Source organism: Pseudonaja textilis, chromosome 3, assembly GCF_049901715.1.
Source record: "Pseudonaja textilis isolate UNSWEBS1 chromosome 3, rPseTex1.2, whole genome shotgun sequence".
In the NCBI taxonomy this organism is placed as follows: domain Eukaryota; kingdom Metazoa; phylum Chordata; class Lepidosauria; order Squamata; family Elapidae; genus Pseudonaja; species Pseudonaja textilis.
Genome location: NC_141992.1, coordinates 4,185,572 through 4,211,792, shown reverse-complemented (window position 1 = coordinate 4,211,792; position 26,221 = coordinate 4,185,572). Strand labels below are relative to the sequence as shown.

At 49.8% G+C, this 26,221-nt stretch overlaps 1 protein-coding gene across 1 annotated transcript; it reads right to left on the bottom strand.

Annotated features, from left to right (window-relative positions):
• Positions 1 to 3,496: 3,496 nt before the first annotated feature.
• On the bottom strand, positions 3,497 to 25,947 carry SCRT2 (scratch family transcriptional repressor 2). The gene is made up of 2 exons (XM_087928664.1): positions 25,791 to 25,947; positions 3,497 to 4,377 (listed from the first exon to the last, which is right to left on the bottom strand). Exons 1-2 carry the CDS (start codon positions 25,942 to 25,944, stop codon positions 3,668 to 3,670), a joined length of 864 nt encoding a protein of 287 aa, XP_087784790.1. The 5' UTR covers positions 25,945 to 25,947; the 3' UTR covers positions 3,497 to 3,667.
• Positions 25,948 to 26,221: the final 274 nt, after the last annotated feature.

Genomic DNA, 26,221 nt, shown 5'->3' with positions numbered 1-26,221 from the left:
ATTTGGGCTGTTTTTGGGCCCAAAAAACAGCCTGAAAATGCCCCCCAAAACAGGCCAAAAATGCCCCAGAAAATGGCCTGAAAACAGCCCAGAAAATGGCTGAAAAATGGTTGGAAAACGGCCCAGAAAATGGCCCCCAAACAGGGTAAATGGCCCAGAAAATGGTCTGAAAACAGCCTGGGAAAAGGCCCAGAAAACAGCCTGAAAACAGCCTCCAAAGCAGGCCAAAAATGGCCTGAAAACAGCCCAGAAAATGGCCCCCAAAACAGCCTAAAAATGGCCCAGAAAATGGCCTGAAAACAGCCAGGGAAAAGGCCCAGAAAACAGCCTGAAAATGGCCTCCAAAGCAGGCCAAAAATGGCCCAGAAAATGGCCTGAAAACAGCCCACAAAATGGCCCAAAATGACCTGAAAACGGCCCGGAAATGGCCTGAAAATGGCCCCCCAAACAGCCTAAAAAATGGCCCAGAAAACAGCCTGAAAACGGTCCAGAAAATGGCCCCCCAAAACAGGCTGAAAAACAGGCGGGGCCATCAGGGGCGGGATTAGCCCCGCCCGCCTGAATCCTATCTCTGCCGCTGAGGTGAGAGTGGCCAGGAGGCGGAGCTGGACGTGATGACTGATGTCACCCGCCCAGTCACGTGACCAATCGGCCACGCCTACTCAGCCAGAGAACCGGTTGTTAAATTATTCCAGTCATACCACTGGCCTCGACTTATGGCCACAATTACAAGCAGTCCTCGACTTACAACCGTTCGTTTAGTGACATTCAAAATTTGCCACGGCACTGAAAAAAAGAGACTGATGACCATTTCTCACACTTATGACCGTTGCAGCATCCCCATGGTTAGGTGAAGAAAAATTCAGCAGCTTGGCAACCGACTCCTATTTATGACGGTTGCCGTGTCCCAGGGTCATGTGATTTGCTTTTGCGACCGTCGGACCAGCAAAGTCAACGGGGAAGCCAGATTCACTTAAAAACTGTATTATTGACTTAACAATGGCAGTGATTCACTTAACAACGGCGATAAGAAAGGTTGTAAAGTGAAGCAAAGCTCACTTAACAAATGTTTCACTTAGCAACCTTAATTTCGTGGGTCAAGTGTTGTCGTTAGCTGAGGACTACCTGGATTGGAGAAACAAGAGGAGGAAATGGAAAGGAAACCACAGGGAAATCAAAAGGAAATGTCTGGGTTGTAGAAATCAAAATTTGTCACCCAGAAACCCACATGATCCTGAGTGGGGTCCAGCTTGATTTCAATGAGACTTTAATTTTTGTGCTGTTGCGATTGTTTGAAAAATGTAAGCTGGCCCTTGTCAGATTCACCAGGATGGGAGACCACCAGGAGAAGCCACAGCCAATCTCTTCTGCAATGGCAGCCGAGAAAACTACCAGGAGGATCTCAACAGTCAAAGGAGAATTTGGGGGTCAAGAATTGTCTACAATCGTCTAGATCCGAGATGGTGTGTTTTTGTTACTCCAGGGTTCAGGTGTGCGGTCCTCCAGGGCTGACATCGTCCCTGTCTATGGTAGTCCACCATTTTCCTAACTGGCACCCCATCAATCCATATTTCTCATTCTTAACAACTTTCAGATAGGTGGACTTCAATTCCCAGAATTCCCCAGCCAGCCATGCTGGCTGGGGAATTCTGGGAGTTGAAGGCCACACTTCTTAAAAGTTGCCAAATTTGAGAAACATTAGAAGAACCATTCGACAGAGCTATTGGCAAGAGCTTCCAGGGGAACTCAGTCAAAAAAGTCAAGATGGCAGCTATTAAAGCCCACCCCTTTAAAAAACAAAACAGGTTGTCCATAACTGTAGATGTCATGGAGACATTTTTTGACTCCCAAGCTCGGATTGTGACACCTCTTACGCCATCTTAGATCTTCCCAAGTTTGGATAACCCTGGTTCTAATCCAGAAAAGCCGCTGTTTTTCTTTTTCTTTTTTTTAAAATACATACCGGCACACTGGAGCCCACACATTCACACGTTGCGTTCCCAGACCCTTGTTCCACCAAGGTTCCCCAAACTTTACAGCGGAGCTTGTGCTGTAATGTCATCCAGTCTTTGTCAAAGCTTTGCCTCTTTTGAGACGGGTGGACTTCAACTCCCAGAATTCCCCAGCCAACATGGCTGGCTTGGGAAATTCTGGGAGTTGAAGTCCAACCGCCCTTAAAGGGACAGAGGTTGAGAAACCTCGTGGTAGAGCCTTCCTAGTCTTCACCACCAGGTAACCGCCGTGGCTTCATCCGTTGAACAGCTACCTCTACGAAAACGGAAAAACAAACAAACACTAGCTTTCGTTCCGTCCTCAGAAAGTTTCCTTCGCTGACCGATCGTCTTCTCCCACCGCCCCAAAAAAGGCAGAAGAAGGAGCAGCATTGAAATAAATAACAGGAATAAATAAATTAAGGAATAAATATGACCACAGTGTCCCCAAAGAGTGGCGCGTCACCCATAATAGTGTCCAAAGGAGTCTGAAGTTTCCCGTAGGGTACGAAGGCAAGCAGGGATCAAATGAGGAAGAGGAAGGGTCCCTTGGGAAGACCTTGCTGGGTGTTTTATTGCTTTTGTTGAGTTGAAGGACGGGGACAAAGGAAGTCAGAAAGCAGATGGGCTTTGTGGTCCGTTTTGGCTCTCTTCCCCCAAAACTCCTCCTAGCTGGATTCACACGTGTCAAATCCTACATCGGATTGACCCGACGCCGTACCTGCGTTCACACAATACGCTGGGCCCAAACCAACCCCTTTATTTATGGCTTCACGCACCTGGTTGAGGCAGCAGGGTGGGGGGTAACTCTGGATTGGAACCGGGGTGGGGGAGGCAGCCTCAAACTTCATCCAGGTACAAATCAACGTCTTCATTCTTTCAGCCTTCTTTCATTCATTCATTCCTCCGTACACGTTCTCTCCATTCAGTGAGTGAGCGAATCGGAAGGTTGCCACGGCGGTGGTGGGATTCAATTTTTTTTTTTACTACTGGTTTGGTGGGCGTGGCTTGGTGGGCGTAGCAGGGGAAGGATATTGTAAAATCTCCAGCCAGAGGTGGCGTTTGCCGGTTCTCCGAACTACTCAAAATGTCCGCTACCGGTTCTCCAAAACTGCTCAGAACCGGCTGAATGCCACCTCTGTGCCGCGGGTACGATGTGTCAGCGTTTGCAGGACCGGGAAACCCCACTGCAGCCTGGTTCTGGTGTGTCGTGCAAATCCAGCCACAGATAAGCATGCACGCCGCATGCTTAAGCCAGGGGTTTGAAGCCATTTGTCATCGAGGTTTGCAACAGTTCTTCCAACGCATGAATGAATCGAAGGTTTGGAGACAGATCGCCCTCCGGAGGGCTTCACCTACAAGTGTACGGGACCTGAGCAAAGCTAAGTTACGGACCAAACTTAGCACGTTGGGAAGGTGTATCGACCGCCGTGACTTCGTTGGGTTGTGCCTGTTGTGTGAACCCAGCCAGGGAGCTGTAGGAAGAGAGTTTCGCTGAGGTTGGAAGACACCGTTCCCCATAAACGTGGTGTCCTGCGATTCTTCCTGTGGATCCTCCCGGCTCCAGCGAGGTTCCTTTTGTGTGTGTGTGTGAGACGTAGGAATCCTCCGCAGGACGACCGGAGGAGGCTGCAGGCGTGGGACCCCCTCCCTGTCCCTAACGGAGGGGTCAGGAGTCAGTTCTCTGCTGGGCAGGCGTGTTCCGGCCCTTTGAAGCAGGCCGATTCATAGTGTTTGTGGAGGTAGGATTTGAGAGCGAAAGTCTTGTGGCATTGCTTGCAACGGTAATGCTTGAGCGCCGAGTGGGTTTGCATGTGCGCCCGCAGGTTGGAGCGGTCGGCAAAGGCCTTCCCGCAGTGCGAACAGCCAAAGGGCTTCTCCCCGGTGTGCGAGCGCATATGTCCCTGCAGCAGCCACGGACGGCTGAAGGCCTTACCGCACACGGCGCACTTGTGTTTGAGGTTGTGCGTCAGCAGGTGCATGGCCAACGCCGGCATGGAGACGTAGGCCTTGCTACAGGTCGGGCACTTGCGCGCCAGCTTGCTGTCCAGACTGCGGTGCGTCTGCTTGTGCCGGCTGAGGTTCGAGGAGGTGGCGTAGGTCTTGCCGCATTCGGTGCAGGCGTGGCGGTGGGCGCCGCGACGAGGACCCTCGGCCCGCCGGCGGGACCGCCCGTCGATGATGAAGAAGGCGTCCATGGAGTAGCTCTCGGTGACGGCTGCCTCGCCCTGGAAGTAGTGGGACGAGAGGCTGGATTGGGGGCTCTCAGGGTCGCTGTAGTCCTCCTGGATTGGGGTGTAAAGGGGGTCAGGAGAGGCCCCCCGGCGGTGGGCTTTCTTCTTCTCATTCTTGTGACCTGAGGATGGGAGGCAGGCTGGGATGTACCCTGTGGGAGAGAGCAGCACATGGAAAATGTCCGGTAGTCAACCAGCCCCTCCCCACCAATAACCAGCACCCATATCAGCATAGGTTAACTCCAAGGTTAACTTCCGACCCTCCCTCTACTTCCTTCCTTCCTTCCTTCCTTCCTTCCTTCCATCTCCCTCTGCCCTTCCTTCCTTCCTTTCTTCCTGCCTGCTTTCCATCCTTTCCTCCTTCCTTCCACCCCTCCATTCCTGCCTGTTTTCCCTTCCTTCCTTCCTTCCTTCCTTCCTTCCTTCCTGCCTGCCTGCCTGCCTGCCTGCCTGCTTTCCGTCCTTTCCTCATTCCTTCCACCCCTCCCTTCCTGCCTGTTTTCCTTCCTTCCTTCCTTCCTTCCTTCCTTCCTTCCTTCCTTCCACCTCCCTCTGCCCTTCCTTCCTTTCTTCCTGCCTGCTTTCCATCCTTTCCTCCTTCCTTCCACCCCTCCTTCCTGTCTGTTTTTCCTTCCTTCCTTCCTTCCTTCCTTCCACCTCCCTCTGCCCTTCCTTCCTTCCTTTCTTCCTGCCTGCCTGCTTTCCATCCTTTCCTCCTTCCTTCCACCCCTCCCTTCCTGCCTGTTTTCCTTCTTTCCTTCCTTCCTTCCTTCCTTCCTTCCTTCCTTCCTTCCTTCCTTCCTGCCTGCCTGCCTGCCTGCCTCTGCTTTCCTCCTTTCCTCCTTCCTTCCATCCCTCCCTTCCTGCCTGTTTTCCCTTCCTTCCTTCCTTCCTTCCTTGCTTCCTTGCTTCCTTCCTTCCTTCCTGCCTGCCTGCCTGCCTGCCTGCCTGCTTTCCGTCCTTTCCTCCTTCCTTCCACCCCTCCCTTCCTGCCTGTTTTCCCCTTCCTTCCTTCCTTCCTTCCTTCCTTCCTTCCTTCCTTCCTTCCTTCCTTCCTTCCTTCCTTCCACCTCCCTCTGCCCTTCCTTCCTTTCTTCCTGCCTGCTTTCCATCCTTTCCTCCTTCCTTCCACCCCTGCCTTCCTGCCTGTTTTCCCTTCCTTCCTTTCTTCCTTCCTCCCTCCCTTCCTTCCTTCCTTCCTTCCTTCCTTCCTTCCTTCCTTCCTTCCTATGACGGGATGGGACAGGGATAGGATAGATGGAAGGTGGACAGAGAGAGGGAGGGAGGGAGGAAGAGGGAGGAAAAGGGAGAGGAGATGAAGTTGTGCTTAGATATACAAACAGCCAGATTGGACTATGGTTAGCGTTAGACCAGAAAGTAGAAGACAGTGAGTTCTAGTCCCGCTTGAAACAGGAAAGCTGGCTGGGTGACCTTGGGCCGATCGCCAGGAGACGGTGAGTTCTAGTCTCCCTCTTAGGCATGAAAGGTAGTTGGGTGACTGTGGGAAGCCACCCCACTCCTAGAAGAATGAAGTGTTTTGCAGAATATTAAAAAAAAGACGCAGGATAAAACATTTCCCCTAAAAGAGAAATAGAAAAATCTTAAAGGAAACCGAAGCTCAGAAGCCCCGTGACTTCCTGCTGACGAGCAGATATTTTGGGACGATTAAGATAGACTGGGCCAGCCTATCTACAAAACAAAAGACCTTCAACTCCAGAACAGGACACGATCCTTCGAGACAAAATAGGATTAGCCCACTACCCTCACTGCATTGCACGATCTCCTAAGGACGTCGCATCACCCTCCAAACTTCAACCAAGCTTAGCTCAGACAAACACCTAGGATTTGTACTTTGCCTGTAGAGCCATCTATGACCCCTACATAACCCCTCCATAGCCCCATGGGAATCTGACAACAGCCAATAGAATACACGTTCTTGTAACAGGAACAGGAAGTCCAAGGGCAAGGCCCAAGAGGAAGTACAAACCCCAGCCCCTGTTCGCAATTCCGTGGGGGTCAGCTGCCCAGAACCACCCGTGTGGTTCATGCTTCATCATTAAACCCTCTTTCCAATCAGCCTCCAGCCTCCATTTTGTCTCCAGCGCCTTTCTCTCGGTTTGTAACTGAACCAGGTGGATATTTCTTCCAACAGTGACTTTGGGCCAATCGCCAGGAGACGGTGAGTTCTAGTCCCGCCTTAGGCATGAAAGCCAGCTGGGTGACTTTGGGCCAATCGCCAGGAGACGGTGAGTTCTAGTCCCGCCTTAGCCATGAAAGACAGCTGGGTGACTTTGGGCCAATCGCCAGGAGACGGTGAGTTCTAGTCCCGCCTTAGGCATGAAAGCCAGCTGGGTGACTTTGGGCCAATCGCCAGGAGACGGTGAGTTCTAGTCCCGCCTTAGCCATGAAAGACAGCTGGGTGACTTTGGGCCAATCGCCAGGAGACGGTGAGTTCTAGTCCCGCCTTAGGCATGTAAGGCAGCTGGGTGACTTTGGGCCAATCGCCAGGAGATGGTGAGTTCTAGTCCCGCCTTAGCCATGAAAGACAGCTGGGTGACTTTGGGCCAATCGCCAGGAGACGGTGAGTTCTAGTCCCGCCTTAGGTATGAAAGCCGACTGGGTGACTTTGGGCCAATCGCCAGGAGACTGTGAGTTCTAGTCCTGCCTTAGGCATGAAAGTGGACTGGGTGACTTTGGGCCAATCGCCAGGAGACGGTGAGTTCTAGTCCTGCCTTAGGCATGAAAGCTGACTGGGTGACTTTGGGCCAATCGCCAGGAGACTGTGAGTTCTAGTCCTGCCTTAGGCATGAAAGTGGACTGGGTGACTTTGGGCCAATCGCCAGGAAACGGTGAGTTCTAGTCCCACCTTAGGCATGAAAGCTGACTGGGTGACTTTAGGCCAATCACCAGGAGACAGTGAGTTCTAGAACTGCCATAGATTTCCTGGTTTTGTTTTTATAAGATGGGTAGTTATATAAATATCATGAATAAATAAATAAAAAAGTGTAATCATACCCCATTTTCTCTAATGTCCCAAGTGGGAAGGACTTCAATCCGCTTTAATGTTCCCCCAGAGTTTACCTCCCCTTCCTCCCCGCCAAAAACTGCTCTAAGTAGGGGATTAGTCTAGAGGACCTCTAAGACCCTGCCAGCCATCTTGGGGGGTTTGTCACCACCACCACCACCATTAGCAGAGACTGGTTGCATGCAGGAAACCGAAAAATGATTTCCCAGCTATTTGTTCTGGGAGGTGTGCAATTTCCATTTCTGAAATGTTGGAGAGGGAGGCTATTTTTGTCTGACAAATTCAACAGAAGTTGACATATTCCGAGGACATCTGTCTCTGCTGATCTGCCCTTTGGAGTGGAGGAAGGGATCCAATCTCCACTGGAAAGTAAGCGGAACAAAAGTGCAGAATGTTTTCCTGTGATCACAACACAGGAGGGAAGGGAAAGGGAAAGAAGATAGGAGGGGAGGAACGGTGAAGGAAAAAGGAAAGAGGGAAAGGGGAAAGGAAAGGAGAGGAGAGGAAAGAAAAGGAAAGGAAAGAAAAGGAGAAAAAGAAAGAAGAAGGAAAGGAAAGAAGGAAAGGAGAAGGGGAAAGGAAAGGAAAGGAAAGGAAAGGAAAGGAAAGAAGGAAAGGAGAAGGGGAAAGGAAAGGAAAGGAAAAAGAAGGAAAGAAGGAAAGGAGAAGGGGAAACGAAAGGAATGGAGAGGAAAGAAGGAAAGGAAGAAAGGAGGAAGGGGAAAGGAAAGGAAAGGAAAGGAAAGAAGGAAAGGAGAAGGGGAAAGGAAAAGAAAAGAAAGGAAAGGAAAGAAGGAAAGGAGAAGGGGAAAGGAAAGGAAAGACAAAAAGAAGGAAAGAAGGAAAGGAGAAGGGGAAAGGAAAGGAAAAGGAAAGAAGGAAAGGAGAAGGGGAAAGGAAAGGAAAATAAAGGAAAGGAAAGGAGGAAAGGAGAAGGGGAAAGGAAAGGAAAGACAAAAAGAAGGAAAGAAGGAAAGGAGAAGGGAAAGGAAAGGAAAAGGAAAGAAGGAAAGGAGAAGGGGAAAGGAAAGGAATGGAGAGGAAAGAAGGAAAGGAAGAAAGGAGAAGGGAAAGGAAAGGAAAGGAAAGGAAAGAAGGAAAGGAGAAGGGGAAAGGAAAAGAAAAGAAAGGAAAGGAAAGAAGGAAAGGAGAAGGGGAAAGGAAAGGAAAGACAAAAAGAAGGAAAGAAGGAAAGGAGAAGGGGAAAGGAAAGGAAAAAGGAAAGAAGGAAAGGAGAAGGGGGAAAGGAAAGGAAAAGAAAGGAAAGGAAAGGAGGAAAGGAGAAGGGGAAAGGAAAGGAAAGACAAAAAGAAGGAAAGAAGGAAAGGAGAAGGGGAAAGGAAAGGAAAGGGGAAAGGAAAGAAGGAAAGAAGGAAAGGAAAGAAGGAAAGGAAAGGAATGAAAGAGATGGCAAGGTAACAGAAAAAAAAGGGAAGGGAAGGAAAGTCCACAGATCATAAAGTGTGCCGGCTGGTGAATTCTGGGAGTTGAAGTCCACCTTTCCAGGACCTCCTTCGCACAACCAGAGCAGGACTTGCAGAGCCCCAGAGGGCACCGAGGGAGGGTGATGTCATTGCTTTACAGGGAAATAATTTCCTTGAAGACAGTGCGGTAGTCCTTGAGTTACAACCATTCGTTCGGTGACCGTTCAAAATTACAGCAGCGCTGGAAAAGCAAACTTCTGAGCGGGTTTCTCACTTACGGCCGCTGCACTATCCCCATGGTCACCTGATCAAAATTGGGATGCTTGGCAACTGGTATGTATTTATGACGATTGCAGTCACCTTCTGTGATCTTCTGAGAACAAAGTTACCAGATTCCCTATACAACAGGGTTACTAACAACTGCGGTGACTTCACTTAACAACGGTGGCAAGAAGGGTGATAAAATGGGGCGGGACTCAGAGCAGCTGTCTTGCTTAGCAGTGGAGATTTTGGGCTCGACTGCAGTCGTAGGTCGAGGACAACTGTATCAGATTTCATAAAGGATAGGATAGTGTGTGTTTGTGTGTCTGTGTGCATTTGTATTTCTCTCTTTCTCTCTCTTCCTTTCTTTCTCTTTCCTTCTGTCTCTCTGTCTCTCTGTCTCTCTCTCTCTCTCTCCTCATCTGTGTCTCTTTCTTTCACTCCTCTCTCTCGGTCTCTTTGTTTCTCTTTCTCTCTCTTTTTCCAACTCAGTTTTGCTCTCTCTCTCTCTGTCTCTTTCTCTCTCTCCCCATCTCTCTCTCTCTCTCTGTCTTTTACTCCTCTCTCTCTGTTTCTTTCTCCATCTCTTTCTCTCTTTTTCTCTTTTTCTCTCTCTCCTTCTGTCTTTCTCTTTCTCTCTGTCTCACTTTCTCTTGCTCTCTCTCGCTTTTTCACTCCTGTCTCTTTCTTTCTCGGTATCTCTCTCCCTCTCTCTGTGTCTCTCTGTCTCTACCTCTTTCTCCCCCGTTTCTCTCTCCTTCTCTGTCTTTCTTTCTCTCTCCATCTCTTTCTCTCTCCATCTTTCTCTGTCTTTTTCTTTCTCTCTCTCTCTCTTTTTGTCTCTTTCTCGTTTTCTTTCTCTGTGTGTGTGTGTGTCTCACTTTTTCTCTCTGTCTCTTTCTCTCTTTTTGTCTCTTTCTCTCATTTTCTCTCTCTCTCTGTGTCTCACTTTCTCTCTCTCTCTCTCTCTCCCCATCTGTCTCTCTTTCTCTCTCCCCATTTTTCTCTCCTCGCTCTATCTCTGTCTGTTTCTTTCTCTGTCTCCCTCTCTCTCTCTCTCTCTCCATCTCTCTCTTTCTCCATCTCTCTGTCTTTCTCTCTCTCCCTCTCTCTCTCTCTGTAAATGCACCTGTCTTAACTCCATTTCCAACTCTCAGCAAGAGATGCTGTCCTTTCTCTGCCACCTCCTCCTCCTCCTCCTCCTCCTCCAGGATTATTGATTGTGTTTTTAAAAGTCTTGAAGGAACAGGGAGAAGTTAAAAAAAAATCCAAACTATTTTTATCCTCTCTCTCTCTCTCTGCAAATTCTTCATACTGGAGGCTGGAGAGAGAGAGAGAAGGAGAGAAAGAGAGAGAAAGAGAGAGAGCGCACTAGCTTTACTATTTTTAAAATCCACCTTTGTTTATGCAGGTATGAAACCCAAGGGGGATTAGCAGCTCAGAACCCCTCCTCAAATTATGTTCTGCTGCGAAGATCTCATTCAACCCCCTTCCTTTTTTCCTTCTTTTTTTTATTTTTTTTTTGCTCTCCTTCCTCCTTATTCACCCAGCACCATCGCACGGCCGGCCGCCTGGCAGGAAAAGGCATAGCTCAGCAATTTCTTCACACTTCCCCTGGAATCGTGGCAAGGTGACCCCATAAGGAGGCAGCCAAGTCAACAGGCTCACCTGAGCAAGATCGTTCCCAACACCCGAAGCCTGCAAACCATGGCTCCTGGCTCATGAATTGAAAGGGGTGTGTGTGTGTGTGTGTGTGTGTGTGTGTGTGTGTAAACCCTGAAGCGTGGAACTGGGTGTGTGTGTGTGCGCGAGTGTGAATTTGGATGGGCGTTCTGTGCCGAATGGCTCACCTGGCCCAATCATCCCCAGCCAAAAGGCCAATCACTGTAGTTATTAAGCGGATCACATGGTCAGTAAGTGAATCTGGTTTCCCAAAATCGACTCTTCCAACTGAAAAAGGGGACTTGGGATAGAAGGGGGCATGGCGGCGCGTCAAAATCTGGGTAGGTGGCAAGAAAGCCCAGATGGTCTTGGAGAAGGGAAGGAAAGAAGAAATATATCACTCTGTCATCCCAGAAGTCTTGGGAATTATCCTATCCTTGGATGAGGAAAGCTGCCCCAGCAGGGGCCAACGCCATACAATCCCTGCATCAAAGGCTGTTTGGTTTTTGGTGTGTTTTTTAGTCTCTATTTAACCTGTGTTCCTTTTAATCGTTTTTTTAGATTTATGCTTTTACCGGGATTATACTGTAAACCAGACCCAGAGTTGCTTAACCTTGTTCTGTTCTGTTATTCTGTCTTCCTTTCCTTTCCTTTCTCCTTTCCTTTCTCCTGTCCTTTTCATTCCTCTCCTCTCCTTTCTTTCTCATTTCCTTTCTCATTCTCCTTTCCTTTCCTTTCTCCTCTCCTTTCTTTCTCTTTCCTTTCCTTTCTCCTTTCCTTTCCTTTCCTTTCCTTTCATTCCTCTCCTCTCCTTTCTTTCTCTTTCCTTTCTCCTTTCCTTTTCTTTCTCCTTTCTCCTTCCCTTTCCTTTCCTTTCCTCTCCTCTCCTTTCCTTTCCTTTCTCCTTTCCTTTACTTTCTCTTTCCTTTCCTTTCTCCTCTCCTTTCCTTTTCTTTCCTTTCCTTTCTCCTTTCCTTTCCTTTCCTTTCCTTTTCATTCCTCTCCTCTCCTTTCTTTCTCTTTCCTTTCTCCTTTCCTTTTCTTTCTCCTTTTCTCCTTCCCTTTCCTTTCCTTTCCTCTCCTTTCCTTTCCTTTCTCCTTTCCTTTACTTTCTCTTTCCTTTCTCTTTTCCTTTCTCCTTTCCTTTTCATTCCTCTCCTCTCCTTTCTTTCTCTTTCCTTTCCTTTCTCCTTTCCTTTTCTTTCTCCTTTCTCCTTCCCTTTCCTTTCCTTTCCTCTCCTCTCCTTTCCTTTCCTTTCCTTTCCTTTCTCCTTTCCTTTACTTTCTCTTTCCTTTCTCTTTTCCTTTCTCCTTTTCCTTTTCATTCCTCTCCTCTCCTTTCTTTCTCCTTTCCTTTTCTTTCTCCTTTCCTTTCCTTTCTCCTTTCCTTTCCTTTCCTTTCCTCTCCCTCTCCTTTCCTTTCCTTTCTCCTTTCCTTTACTTTCTCTTTCCTTTCTCCTTTCCTTTCCTCTCCTCTCCTTTCCTTTCCTTTCCTTTCCTTTCTCCTTTCCTTTACTTTCTCTTTCCTTTCTCTTTTCCTTTCTCCTTTCCTTTCCATTCCTCTCCTCTCCTTTCTTTCTCCTTTCCTTTTCTTTCTCCTTTCCTTTCCTTTCTCCTTTCCTTTCCTTTCCTCTCCTCTCCTCTCCTTTCTTTCTCATTTCCTTTCCTTTCCTTTCCTTTCCTTTCCTTTCCTTTCCTCTCCTTTCCTTTCTCTTTCCGTTCCATTCCTCTCCTCTCCTCTCCTCCCCTTTCCTTTCCTTTCCTTTCCTTTCCTTTCCTTTCCTTTCCTTTCCTCTCCTTTCCTTTCCTTTCTCTTTTCCGTTCCATTCCTCTCCTCTCCTTTCTCGTTTCCTTTCTCCTTTCCTCTCCTCCTTTTCCTTTCCTTTCTCCCTTCCCTTTCCTTCTCTCCCAGCATTTGCCGAATAAGCATTTTTTTTAAAAAACATTTTTTTTTCCCCCTCCATCCTTCTCAAAACCTACACCCCATAGGCTTCCCTTCGGCCAAAAGCCTTCCTCTCCAGAAGGGCTTCCTCCGTGTCCCTCCCTCTGCAGACAAAACTTTGCAAATGTTGGCTCTGCCTCCTGCTCGCCCTGGCTTCCCGGGGGTGGATGGACGGATGGATGGATGGATGCGGAACGCGGCCCAATCCTGGCTTCTCCTCCTTGCCAGCTCCCTGACCTTCATGCTGGGGAAAAGGGGGGGGGGGGGGGGAGCAGGGGAAACAGTCTCCATTTTTTTAATTGGCATTTTGCATAGCTTTAGCTTCTCCAAGGGCAACCCGGTTGCTTTCTCCGCCCGCCCCCCCTAGTAGAAGATGCCAGCCGGAGCTTTCTGCTTGACTCAGCTCTTCAAAGGATGATAAAAGAGCTTCGGAGCCTAAGGCAGGTATTTCTGAATTAAGAATTTGGGAGGGTGTGTGTGTGTGTGTGTGTCAGAAGAGCGGGGGAGGGGAGGAAGGAAGGAAGGAAGGAAGGAAGGAAGGAAGGAAGGAAGGAAGGAAGGAAGGAAGGAAGGAAGGAAGGAAGGAGCTGGTAGGAAGGGGAGAATGCTTTCTAACTACAGACCATTTATTCATTCATTCATTCCCATTCTTAGTCCCTGCTCACGAACACTGGAGATCCCCATATTTTAACAAAGCCACGATCCCTTGCCTTAGGGGTGGAGTCCTGGGCCACTGAATGGAGCTAGCAGCGTGTTTCATGGCCGGATGCCTTGCCTGTCGCCAAGGCGGAGTTTTGTTTAGCAGATATGTTTTATTTTTTTTTATTGTATTTAGTTTGTCAAGCGTGTCTGAGAAAACAAGGATAAGTATTGTCATTGCCCACCCACCCCCGTTGGAATCTGGTTCCGAGGGGGAGGTGGAATAGCTGACAGGGAGTGGGGAGGGTGGCTCCGGGGGGCTGTGGAGGAAACTGGGGAAGGGCACAGTCCAGATGGGCATTCAGAGAAAGACCCAGGCCCGTCCCCTCTTCATCCTAGGGCATGCAGTGAAGAACGGAGAAGGGAGCAACATGGCTTACAGGGGAGAAAAGGGCCTTGATCCCCTTCATTAGCTGCAGCTGGGAAAACAGGATTTAAAAAGGGCGTTTGCTCACAGTGCCTTGCTGGAAGCAAAGCGTGCGTTATCTTTGTTTGTCAAGTCTTATCTGGGTTCTGGCGTCCTCCTAATTGTGTGTGTTTCGTTATCTTTGGAAGTGTGCAATTCCTTATCCTGCCCTGTCTCGTTAATTGCTGCAGCTGTGGTTTGTGTTGGTTTTTATTTATAATTTAGATGTATTTTGGGTTCAGACTTCATTGCTTCCCTTTAAAAACTCCTCTTTTTCTCCAGCCGATGATAACTGGACATTGGGGGCCAAGTTGGAGGAATTAAAGGAATTAAAGTTGGAGGAATTTACCTACTTTTGTGACTTCGTTGCTTTTGTGCTACACCCATTTGGGTCATCACCAGTATGAACATAACATATTAATATGTAAGTATAAACAGGTATAAGTATATATCGAATAAATGAGTACGAATAAATGGGGACAGTAGAATGAGGACGGTAGGCACGCTGGCACACTTATTATAGACCTCTTAGGAATGGGGGTGAGGTCCACGGTAGACAGTTTAAGGTGAAAGTTTTGGGGGTTTGAGGGTGTAACAACAGAGTCAGGGAGTGAGTTCCAAGTATATATTCTCATTGTGCCCAGAGAGAGAAATATCTGTTGCTACCTAGGATTGAATTCACAGTCTCCTGATGGTGAGGCGAGAGCTCCTTTTTCCTTTGCGGATTAACAGAGTTGGAAGGGACCTCGGAGGTCATCTAGTCCAACTCTCAGCTCAAGCAGGAGACGCTTACAGAATTACAGAATAAGTGTTGGAAGGGACCTCGGAGGTCATCTAGTCCAACCCTCAGCTCAAACAGGAGACGCTTACAAGAATAACAGAGTTGGAAGGGACCTTGGAGGTCATCTGGTCAACCCTCAGCTCAAACAGGAGAGCGCTTACAGAATTACAGAATAAGAGTTGGAAGGGACCTCGGAGGTCATCTAGTCCAACCCTCAGCTCAAGCGGGAGACCCTTACAAAATAAGAGTTGGAAGGGACCTCGGAGGTCATCTAGTCCAGCCCTCAGCTCAAACAGGAGACAGTTACAGAATTACAGAATAAGAGTTGGAAGGAACCTCGGAGGTCATCTAGTCCAACCCTCAGCTCAAACAGGAGACGCTTACAAGAATAACAGAGTTGGAAGGGACCTCGGCGGTCATCTAGTCCAACCCCCAGCCCGAGCAGGAGACCCTATGCCGTTTCAGACCGACGGCTGTCCAATCTCTTCTCGAAAAACTCCAGCGATGGGGCTTCTTGTCCTGCCTTCATGTTGCTTCGGAGAAGATCTCGACTCCCCCTTCTTTTGGGGGGCAGCCCCTCTCCAATATGGGAAGGCTGCTCTCCTGTCTCCCCTGGTCCTTCTCTTCGCTAAAGTAGACCTACCCACTTCCTGCAACCGTTCTCCGTCTGTTTTATTTTCCGTGTTCCCTAATCCTCCTTCTTGCGCGGGGCTTTTATTCTTCTAAAACGGAGGCCCAGAGTCACGACGGACGACGGAGAAAGGCCAGCCATATATATATATATATACATTCCCCCCTGACCATAAATAAAGCTTCAATGCACAGTCTCTTCAACCGTGGCCAGAAAAGACCAGGATGTGACGCTTACGGGGGATGCTTACATAATTGGCAGATGTGAAAGGAGGGTGGGGAGGGGGAATGGGGAGGCAGGCCAAACCACCCCAGAGGGCACTCTCCCCCCCTCCCCCCGCCATCCCCACACTGATGTGCAGAAGCAATGACTCATTCCTTCCAAGGTTATCGAGAGAGAGTAATTTCATAACTCCTTGGGTTGCAGGCCGGCTCTTCCCTGCACCGCTCGAGCCTCTATGAACTCCCCACCACCGGTTTTTTTTTTTGCAATGGAAGCAAGAGCGTTATTTGGCATGAAAAGACAGCGCGCACGCACACGCACACACACACACACAAAGAGAATGCACAGTGGAGCTGCAGGGAAAGTGCTGACTAGCAGCTTGACAGACGTTGAAGGGCAAGGCATCTGATGGCTCTCTCTCTCTTTCTCTCTCTCCCTCCATCCCATCTCTCTCTCTCCTTCTCTCTTTCTCTCTCTCTCCCTCCCTCTCCTTCCTTCCCTTTCTCTCCCTCCCCTGCCCTCCCCCATCTTTCTCTCTCCCTTGCTCCCTCTTTCTCTCCCTCCCTCCCTCTCTTACTCTCTCCCTCCTTCTTTCCCTCCCTCCCTCCCATCTCTCTCCCTCCTTCTCTTTCTTTCTCTCTCTCCCTCCCTCCCTTTCTCTCTCCCTCCCTCTTTCTCTCCCTCCACCCCTCTTTCTGTCTCTTCCTCCCTCCCCCCTCTCTTTCTCTCTCCCTCCCTCTTTGTCTCTCTCCCTCCCTCTTTCCTTCCCCCTCTTTCTCTCTCTCCCTCCCTCTCCCTCCCCCCTCTTTTCTCCCTCCCTCTCTCTCTTACTCTCTCCCCCCTCTTTCCCTGCCTTCCCTCTCTCCCCTCCACCTTTCTCTCTCCCTCACCCTCCCTCTTTCCCTCCCTCTCTCCCTCCGTCCCTCTTTCTGTCTCCTCCTCCCCCCTCTCTTTCTCTCTCCCTCCCTCCCTCCTTCTCTTTCCCTCCCCTTTCTCTCTCCCTTGCTCCCTCTTTCTCTCCCTCCCTCTCTTACTCTCTCCCTCCCTCTTTCCCTCCCTCCCATCTCTCTTTCCCTCTCCCTCCCTCCCATCACTCTCCCTCCCCTCTCTTTCTCTCCCTCCCTCCCTCCCTCCCTCCCCCCTCTCTTTCTCTCTCTCGTCTTCTCCCAGTATTTTCCCTGTGGGAGGAGGAAGGAATTTTGGAAACCTGCCTACCTAGACCCAGAAACGTGGCCCTAAGGCAGGGCTGAGCCCGCCCCCCTTTTCCAGCCATCAGAATCCCCAGCGGGTGATTTCCAAAAATGAACCGAGTGCGGTTTGCTCTCTCTCTCTCTCTCTCTCTCTCTCTTTTTCCCCCAGCCTTTGGGCCAGCAAAATCAATGGGGGGTGAGGGAGAATGCTGGATTCGTTGATGATCCGCTTAACAACGGTGACGAGACAAGTTGCCATAGGGTGCCGGAGCCCCCTTAGCAGAGTTCTCGCTGAAGAACAGGAGCCCGTTTGGGCTCCGTTGCAGCCGTCGCTCAAGGACGTCCCGCAAAAGGATCTCGAAACCAGCCCGGTTCTCGTAGGACCCTTCACGGAGCCCTGTTGTGGGGGGGCCTCCCTGCGACCCGCGATGGAAGCCACGTTCCTCCACAGCACCCCCAACGTCCCCGAAAAGGCTCTGGGCATTCCTGGCAGCCTCCGGGCCGGCCTCTCCCCGGGCCTGAGCCGGCCTGGCTCGCCAAGGTCACCCAAGTCAGCGGACGTTGCGTTTGGACCCTCCCTGGATATCGTGGCTTATTGGGTTTGATTTTGGCCGTGTGTCTTTCTGGCAGATGGCGGCTCGTTGCTCCTGGGGCTGGGCTGAGAATAGAACCTTCCCTTTCTTTTTCTTTTGTTTTTTTTTTTGACCTTTTTCTCTTCTTTTGTTTCCTTTTTCCTCTTCCTTTCTTTCCTCTCCCCTCTTCCTCCCCTTTCCCCTTCCCCATTTTCCTTTCCTACTCGCCTCTCCTCTCCTCCTTATTTTATATTTCTTTCCATCTTCTCTTCTCATTTGGGAGAAAGCAATAGATTTTTCATTTCCGCTTTTCCTCCTTTCCTTTCCTCCTTTCCTTTCCTCCTTTCCGTTCTTCTTTCTTCCTTTCTTTTCTTTCCTTTCTTCTTTCCTTTCCTTTTCTCCTTTCCTTTCCTCTTTCCTTTCCTCCTTTCCTTTCCTCCTTTCCATTCTTCTTTCTTCCTTTCCTTTCTTTTCTTCTTTCCTTTCTTCTTTCCTTTCCTTTTCTCCTTTCCTTTCCTCCTTTCCTTTTCTCCTTTCCGTTCTTTTCTTCTTTCCTTTCTTCCTTTCCTTTTCTCCTTTTCGTTCTTCCGTTCTTTTTTCTTCCTTTCCATTCTTCTTTCCTTTCTTCTTTCCTTTGCTCTTTCCTTTCCTCTTCTCCTTTTCTTTTCCCTTTTCCTCTTCCTTTTCTCCTTTTCTTTCCTTTCCTCTTTCCTTTCCTCCTTTCCTTTCCTCCTTTCTGTTCTTCTTCCTTTCCTTTCTTTTCTTCTTTCCTTTCTTCTTTCCTTTCCTTCTTTCCTTTCCTCCTTTCCTTTCCTTTCTGTTCTTCTTCCTTTCCTTTCTTTTCTTCTTTCCTTTCTTCTTTCCTCTTTCCTTTCCTTTTCTCCTTTTCTTTCCTTTCCTTTCCTCCTTTCCTTTTCTCCTTTCCATTCTTCTTTCCTTTCCTTTCTTTTCCTCTTTCCTTTCCTCCTTTCCTTTTCTCCTTTCCATTCTTCTTTCCTTTCCTTTCTTTTCTTCTTTCCTTTCCTCCTTTCCTTTTCTCCTTTCCGTTCTTCCGTTCTTTTTTCTTCCTTTCTGTTCTTCTTTCCTTTCCTCTTTCCTTTCCTCTTCTCCTTTCCTCTTTCCTTTCCTCTTCTCCTTTCCTTTCCCCTTTACCTCTTCCTTTTCTCCTTTCCTGTTCCCTTTCCTTTCCTCCTTTCCTTTCTTCTTTCCTCCCCTCCTCTCCTCGCCTTTCCCCTCTTCCTCTTTTCCCTTTCCCCTCTTCCTTTCCCTCCGCTGCCTCCTCCTCTCTTTTCTCTCCTCCCCTCCCTCCTCCTCTCCCCCTCCACTTCCCCTCCCCATACATCCCATTACACCCCTTGGCCCTTTTACAAGCAGGCCCTAGTTGGATCCCACCCATAATCTGCCCAATTGCAGGCAGGGATTTCCAAGAGGCAGAAATAGGGACCCTCTAGGCCGGGGGTCACCAACCTTTTGGACCTCAGGGACCGCCAAACTCCTCATTTTAAATCCCGCGGACCAGAGACCCTGGGAAAATCTCCCCCCAAAAGTCTGCAGCAAAACCCCCCACCCCGTTTTCCCACCGTTCGATCGTTCTTTATTTGGGATCGCAGGATACCGTCTCCAGCTCCATTCTCAGTGGGAGAGAGAGAGAGAGAGAGACTGTTGGCTTCATGCAAGGAAAGCAGCAGAAGCCGCAGAAGTCTTTCTTTCTCTCCCCTCAAACTCTGCCAGAAATGAGTCTTTGCCGGCGCAGCCTCTTGGAGCAGGAGGCCTTGCAGGGTCCCAAGGACTCATTTCTGGCGGAGTTTGCGGGGAGAGAAAGAAAGACTTTGGCTGCTTTCCTTGCGTGCAGCCAAAAGCAGAAGAAGGAAGAAGCGGAAAGAAGCAGCCCGGTGGCCAGGTGAGGCGTGTGAGGTGAGTAGGGCAAGTTCCCTCCCTCCACCCTTTCCCCCCTCCCCTCACTACCTCGTGTTGTGCACAATGCAAGCGACGCAAGCTTTGTGTTCCCGCAGGCCACGTGGGCGGCACAGCCTTGTGTTCCTGCGCAGCCTGGATTAATTACTTTTGGGGGTGGGACATTTCTCTATGGACCACTAAAATTTTCTCACGGACTACCAGTGGTCCCCAGCCCACCGGTTGGCGACTACTGGTCTAGGCCTTGACATCCTATTTGCATATCATGCAGGAGTGGGATTCAACCGGTGTTACTACCAGTTTGGTGACTACGTTTTGCCTATATGATATACTGTATAAACAAGTACAGGTAGATCTTTGACTTACAACATTTAGTGACCATTTGAAGTTACAACGGCACTGAAAAAAAAAGTGTCTTATGACCAGTTTTCATATTTATGACCATTTCAGCATTCTGGAGTTCACGGGAATTCCCTTTTTGCGACCTCCCGGCAAGCAAAGTCCATGGGGAAGCCAGATTCACTTAACGACCAGGTGACTAATTTAACAGCTGCGGTGGCAAGAATGGTTGTAAAATGGAGCAAAAGTCACTTAACGAATGTCTCCCTTAACCACAGAAATGTTGGGCTCAGTTGTGGTCATAAGTTGAGGACTCCCTGTGTGACAGAGAAACCTGGGTTAAGGGCTTCTGGATGAGTAGAGAAACCCAGTACGTAGAATCAGAAGCCTGGAAGGGACTTTGGAGGTCTTCTAGTCCAGCCTCCCTGGGAGGAGACCCTAGACTATTTCAGACAAGGGGCTGTCCAGTCTTGAAAACCACCACTGATGGAGCATCCACAACTTCTGGTGGCAAGCAGTTCCACTGGTTAATTCTTCTCACTGCCAGCGGTTTCCAGGTTGGGTCTCACTTTAAGGAGCTTTCCCTCATCTCTTCTGGTGCTTTGGGGAATAAGTCAATCCCCTCTTCTTTGTGACAGCCCCTCAAGGCCTGGGAGACAGTTATCACACACACACACACACACACACACAGATCCTTCTCTTCGATAGGCTGGACACAGCTAGATCTTTCTTTGAGTATTTGGTCTCGAGGACCCAACTAATACGGTCACTTTGTCCCCCCTGTTCAAGCAGATCCTGTGATGGTGAGGACTTCAAAGGTGGACAGTTGCAGCTTTTCACACACTCTCTCTCTCTCTTCCCCCTCCCCCTCTGTCTGTCTCTTTCTTTCTTTCTCTGTCTTTCTCTCTGTCTCTCTCTCTTTTTTTTTCTGTCACTGACTCTCTCTGTCCCTCCTCCCCCTTTCTTTCTTTCTTTTCTTTCTTTCTTTCTTTCTTTCTTTCTTTCTTTCTTTTTCTTTCTTTCTCCCTCTCTCTTTCTCTTTTTTTCTGTGTCTCTCTTTCTCTCTGTCTCTTTTTTCTGTTTCTGACTCTCTCTGTCCCTTTCTTTCTTTCTTTCTTTCTTTCTTTCTTTCTTTCTTTCTCTTTCTTTCTTCTTTCTTTCTCCCTCTCTCTTTCTCTTTCTTTCTGTGCCTCTGTTTCTCTCTGTCTCTTTTTTTTCCTGTCACTGACTCTCTCTGTCCCCCTCCCCTTTCTTTCTTTCTTTCTTTTTCTTTTTTTCTTTCTTTCTTTCCTCCTTCATTCTTTTTCTTTTCTTTTTTCTCTTTCTCTCTTTTTCTTTCTGTGTCTCTCTTTCTCTCTGTCTCTTTTTCTGTCTCTGACTCTCTCTGTCTCTTTCTTTCTTTCTTTCTTTCTTTCTTTCTTTCTTTCTTTCTTTCTTTCTTTCTTTATCTTTTTCTTTCTCTCTCTCTCTCTCTTTCTTTGTCTCTGTCTTTCTCTCTGTCTCTCCCTTTTTCTGTCTCTGGCTCCCTTTCTCCCCCACCACCCCTGTCTGCATGTCTCTCTCTCTCTTTCTGTGTCTCTTCTGTGAGAATGAGTACTTCAGATTTTGACTGTTGCAGCTTTTAACACACACACTCTCCCTCCCCCTCGGTCTATCTCTCTCCTTTTATTTCTGTCTCTGTCTCTCTCTTTCTCTCTCTCTCTCTCTGTGTGTCTCTGTGTCTTTCTTTTCTGTCTCTCTCTCCCCCCCACTCCCTCCCCGTGTCTGTCTCTCTCTTTCTCTGTCTGTCGTTCTGTCTCTTTCTGTGTCTCTCTCTTTCTGTCTGTCTCTCTCTCTCTCTCCCTCCATCCTTATCTTTTATTATCCCTTCTTATCAAAGAGAGATCCAACCTAGAACTAACTTGCTGACAGGGAGGACAATTCACCAGCGGAACAGTCTCCAGAAATCATGGCTGCTCCGTCACTGGAGGTTTTAATGAAGAATTTGGGCAACCCTTTGTGGAGGATGGTATTGACTCCCCTGCAGGCGGGCTGGACTAGAAGACTTCTAAGGTCCCTTCCAACTTTGTCATTCTGTATTCTCTATTTTGCCCTCCGACCCTATTGCAAACCTTCTGTTCCTTAGTCAAAGGCTGAAAAAAAAGTCTCATGCAGGTGATTGAGGAAGATTTTGAAGGTGGACTAGAAATCCCACAAGATTCCTTGTTTTCCCGTCTCCTCCGTAGATGAAGAAGGAAAGGTGTCACCTGTGCTGGTTTGAACTTCCATTTTCTGTTCTGAATGCTTGACCCAGAGCCCTCGCTAAACCTCATTTCTTCACCAGGCAGAATATGAAACCAAAGTGCAGGTGGGAAAAAAAAAATACATAACCAGCACAGGTGACACCTTTCCTTCTGTTGCTATTATAGAAACGAAGGCTGGGAGGGAGATTACACACACACACACACAAGTTGTCGTGAGCTGCATCTATATGCAAGGTGCCTCAACTCCTAAAATAGAAACAGGTGAAAACTGCAGTCACTGTTAACCTGTTTTTTTTTTTTCCAGCCTGATAACCAGAAGTCTCCAAACTTGGCAACTTTAAGACTTGTGGACTCTCAGAATTCCTCCCACGTTTACAAGGTTAGTCAGAACTATAACTCACCGTCTCCTGGTGATTAGCCCAATGTCACCCAGCTGTCTTTCTGTCACCACTGTCTTTCATGCCTAAGGCGGGACTAGAACTCACTGTCTCCTGGTGATTGGCCCAATGTCACCAGCTGTCTTTCATGCCTAAGGTGGGACTAGAACTTCCACTCTCCTGGTGATTGGCCCAATGTCACCAGCTGTCTTTCATGCCTAAGGCGGGACTAGAACTCACTGTCTCCTGGTGATTGGCCCAATGTCACCCAGCAGGACTAGAACTCACAGTCTCCTGGTGATTGGCCCAAAGTCACCCAGCTGTCTTTCATGCCTAAGGTGGGACTAGAACTTCCACTCTCCTGGTGATTGGCCCAATGTCACCCAGCTGTCTTTCATGCCTAAGGCGGGACTAGAACTCACTGTCTCCTGGTGATTGGCCCAATGTCACCCAGCAGGACTAGCTTTCATGCCTAAGGCGGGACTAGAACTCACTGTCTCCTGGTGATTGGCCCAAAGTCACCGAGCTGTCTTTCATGCCTAAGGCGGGACTAGAACTCACTGTCTCCTGGTGATTGGCCCAATGTCACCCAGCTGTCTTTCATGTCTAAGGCGGGACTAGAACTCACAGTCTCCTGGTGATTGGCCCAAAGTCACCCAGCTGTCTTTCATGCCCAGAACCAGAACTTACAGTCTCCTGATTTCAAGCCTAATGCTTTAACCACTAGACCAAACTGTCTAGTGTTGGGCTACAGTCGCAGTGTTTCTATCTATGCGGGCAATCGTAGCATTGGATTGTAATTGTATAAAGCAATTCTATAAGGAGCTTCTGTGACGCAGTGGTTAGAGTGCAGTACTGCAAACTGCTCCTGCTGCAGCCAGCTGCCTACAATTTGGCAGTTCAAATCCCACCAGTCAACCTCAGCCTTCCCTCCTTCCAAGGTGGGTAAAATGAGGACCCAGATTGTTGGGGGCAAGAGGCTGACTCTGTAAAACTGCTTAGAGAGGGCTGGAAAGCACTATAAAGCAGTATATAAGTCTAAGTGCTATTGACAGTCTTACAAGGTACTTAGTTGGGGAAGACATTTGTAAAGTTGCAACTTTTGTGAAATCACACAACATTGCTTGGGCACTCTGAGGGCATTTTTTTTTCCTTCCTAACCCCTGGGACAATCCTCTTAAAAGAGCCAAATAATAATTTTTAAAAACGCATTATTTTCCATACTTAAAAGGCACAATCACAGCAGGACAACGCATGGACTCACCCCCCAAAACCAGCCTGCAGGTGTTGCAAAATTGGGACTGAAAAAGATTTTTGAAATCAACAACCAGACCTGATATCAAGAGCCTGAAAGGCAGCCCCCCCCCACCCCCCCCAGCCCCAATTGGCCCCATTCACACAACTCATGAAAACCTGCTTGCCAAAACTACCAGTGTTCCAGTTGTCCTCCAAAAACCACGCACAGAGTTTGCCCAATAAATGAAGGTTAAGCTAACAACCACCGCCAAGGTTAAAAGCACTTTTGCAAACAAACCACAACCAGGATGAAGGCCCATCCAGGGTAAGCAAGTTTGTGAATGCAGCTGCAGGCAATTTAGTAAAGGATGCTGTGGGAACAAAGCCCCTCCCTCTCTCTCTCCCTCCCTCCCTCTCTCCCTCTCTCCCTCCCTTCCTCTCTCTCCCCCTCCCTCTCTCTCCCCTTCTCTCTCCCTCCTTCTCTCTCCCTCCTTCTCTCTCCCTCCTTCTCTCTCTCCCTTCTCTCTCCTTCTCCCTCTCTCTCCCCTCTCCCTCCCTCTCCCTCTCTCCCTCTCTCTCCCTCCCTCTCTCTCCCTCTCCTCCCTCTCTCTCTCCCCTTCTCTCTCCTCCTTCTCTCCCCTCCTCTCTCTCTCTCTCTCTCCTCTCCTCCTCTCTCTCCCCCTCTCCTCTCCCTCCCTCCCTCCCTCTTCCAATATTAGCAGTCTTCCAATATTTGAGGGGCTGCCACAGAGAGGAGGAAGGGGTCAAACTATTTTCCAAAAGGTCAGACAAGTAATAATGGATGGGAACTGACCCAGGAGAGATTCAACCTGGAAATGAGGAGAAATTTTCTGACAGGGAGAACAATCAACCCACGGAACAGAAGTTGCCCTCAGAAGTTGTGGGAGCTTCATCCCTGGAAGTTTTCAAGAAGAGACAGGACTGCCATTGGTCAGAAATGGGGTAGGGTCACCTGCTTGGGTGGGGGGTTCGACTAGACGACCTAGAAGGTCCCTTCCAACTCTGATTATCTGTAATCTGTTAAGTTGTAGGAGTGTCATCACTTGAGGCTTTCAAGAAGAGACTGGAGTGGCCTCTGTCAGAAATGGTGTAGGGTCTCCTGCTTGGGCATGGGGGGTTGGACTAGATGACCCACCAGGTCCCTGCCAACTCCGTTAATCTCTTAACTCTCTTTCTTTGTAGACTGCAAACTTTGAATTGATCCTGGTCTCTTCCAGAGGAACCAAGACCACTAGGCACAGGGGAGGGAATCTCAGCCTTTCTCTCACCCTCCCTTCTCTCCACCCCTTCCCCTCAGGAAGGGAACAAGACCGGCTGTGTGTCCACACAACACCTTTCCCTCCCTTTTAAAAAGACTCCTCCTGCCCCTGAGCCACCAACGACCAACCAGATGGACTGACCCTGCAGTCCTTTCTCCGACTTTACGGGCAGGCAGTGGCTTCCTTGGGCCTGCGTCCTGCGTGTTGCGTGAATGCACACGTTCGCAGCAAGGGCTCCCGCCAGCCGTTCATTCCTCTTTTCTAGCCTCCTCCTGAAACGGGACACTTTCCAAGATCAACCCTCCTCCTCCTCCTCCTCCTCCTCCTCCTCCTCTAATTAAAGCCAAAGAGCAGAGCCCGACGCTGTTCTGATTTATTCTCGCTTCTCTTTGCTTTGTCCCGATTCGCCCCCCAAAGACGTATCGCGGGAGGCCGCTCAACTCATTCCATGAGCCCGATGCGCCTTGTAGTTCGTCGGGGAGAGATTGACGGCTCCCCCCACCCCACCCCCACCCCAAGGCTCCCCGGGGCTCGGAGGCGACGTAAGCTTCAACTCATCCCCTCACCCACCCCGAGTTGTTCTCCCGTCCTTCAGGGCTGAGTTCCCACCAGGTCCCTCCCCGTCCCAGCAAAGGATCCTGCGCGGGCTACGGAGTGTCGCATTGACCTTTTCGCGCCGCCGCTACGATCCCGGAGGGATTTTCCCCGGACGAGGGGAGGTTATAGCCCCAAGTTGTGTGTGTGTGTGTAGAAGAGCCTCTCCAGTACACATTGCAGGAGGGTGGGGGTTGGAGGAGAAAGGTGGTTCATTTTGGAAGTCCCCATCCCATCAAGAGAAATCGGGACCCAATCCTCCCCTCCTCCTCCTCCCTCCTCTCCCTTCTCCTCCTCTCCTCCTCCGCACCTCTTCCTCCCTCCCTCCTCCTCCTTCCTCCTCCTCCTCTCCTTCTCCTCCTCCCCCTCTTCTCCTTTCCTTCCTCCTCTCCCTCCTCCTCTCCTCCTTTCCTCCTCTCCCTCCTCCTCTTCATCTTCCTCCTCCTCCTCCTCCTCCTCCTCCTCTCTCTCCTCCCTCCTCCTCCTCCTCCTCCTCGCACCTCTTCTTCCTCCTTCCTCCTCCTCCTCCTCCTCCTCCTCCTCCTCCTCTCCCCTCCTGAGCCAAGAGAAACAGAGGACCCCCTCCTTTCACCAGCAAACGCAACACGACCGGCTTTCTCTAGTCCATAACCTTCCCGACGACCCCTTCCACCTCCCTCCCACTTTTACCGGTCCCCTTCCCCGCCCCCGCCCACCAACCCCACTCCCCAACCCACCCCTCCCCCGCCACCGCAACGAGCGTCCTGAAGGCGCCGGCCGCTGCTTACCGTCTTTCGGGCCGGGGTCTCCGGCTCTGGCGGATCCCGCCCACCCGGGGTAGGAAGTTTCCCGCGGAGGATAAGGCGGCGGGCTGACGGAGCCCGACCCGGCTTGGAAGACGGCGTCCGCTTTGACCTTCTTGACCAAGAAAGAGCGAGGCATGGCGAGGCGGAGAGGCGCTGGCCGAGCCCGGTCCGTTTCAGCACTTCGGACAGCTCCGCAGCGGCTGCCCGAGTGGGCGGGGCGGGAGGGGAGGCGAGCGGGGGCGGGGGAAGAGAAGGAGGAGAAGGGGGAGGGGCCGAAAGGGAAAGTGGAGGGAGGGGGGAGAGGGCGCAGGCTGCGGGGAATCGCTGAGGTCAGCAACACGCTCCGGCTCTTCCTTCGCTCCCTCCTCTCTCTCCTTGGCGGCAGCGCGGGGAGGGAGGGAGGGCGGGGGCTT

What these genes read in the sequence shown, in the direction of transcription:
- SCRT2 (XM_087928664.1), bottom strand. Translation starts at nt 25,944, where the DNA reads ATGCCTCGCTCTTTCTTGGTCAAGAAGGTCAAAGCGGACGCCGTCTTC. An exon ending in AGACCCCGGCCCGAAAGACG is followed by an intron (nt 4,378 to 25,790) that starts GTAAGCAGCGGC and finishes TCTCTCCCACAG; the next exon opens with GGTACATCCCAGCCTGCCTC.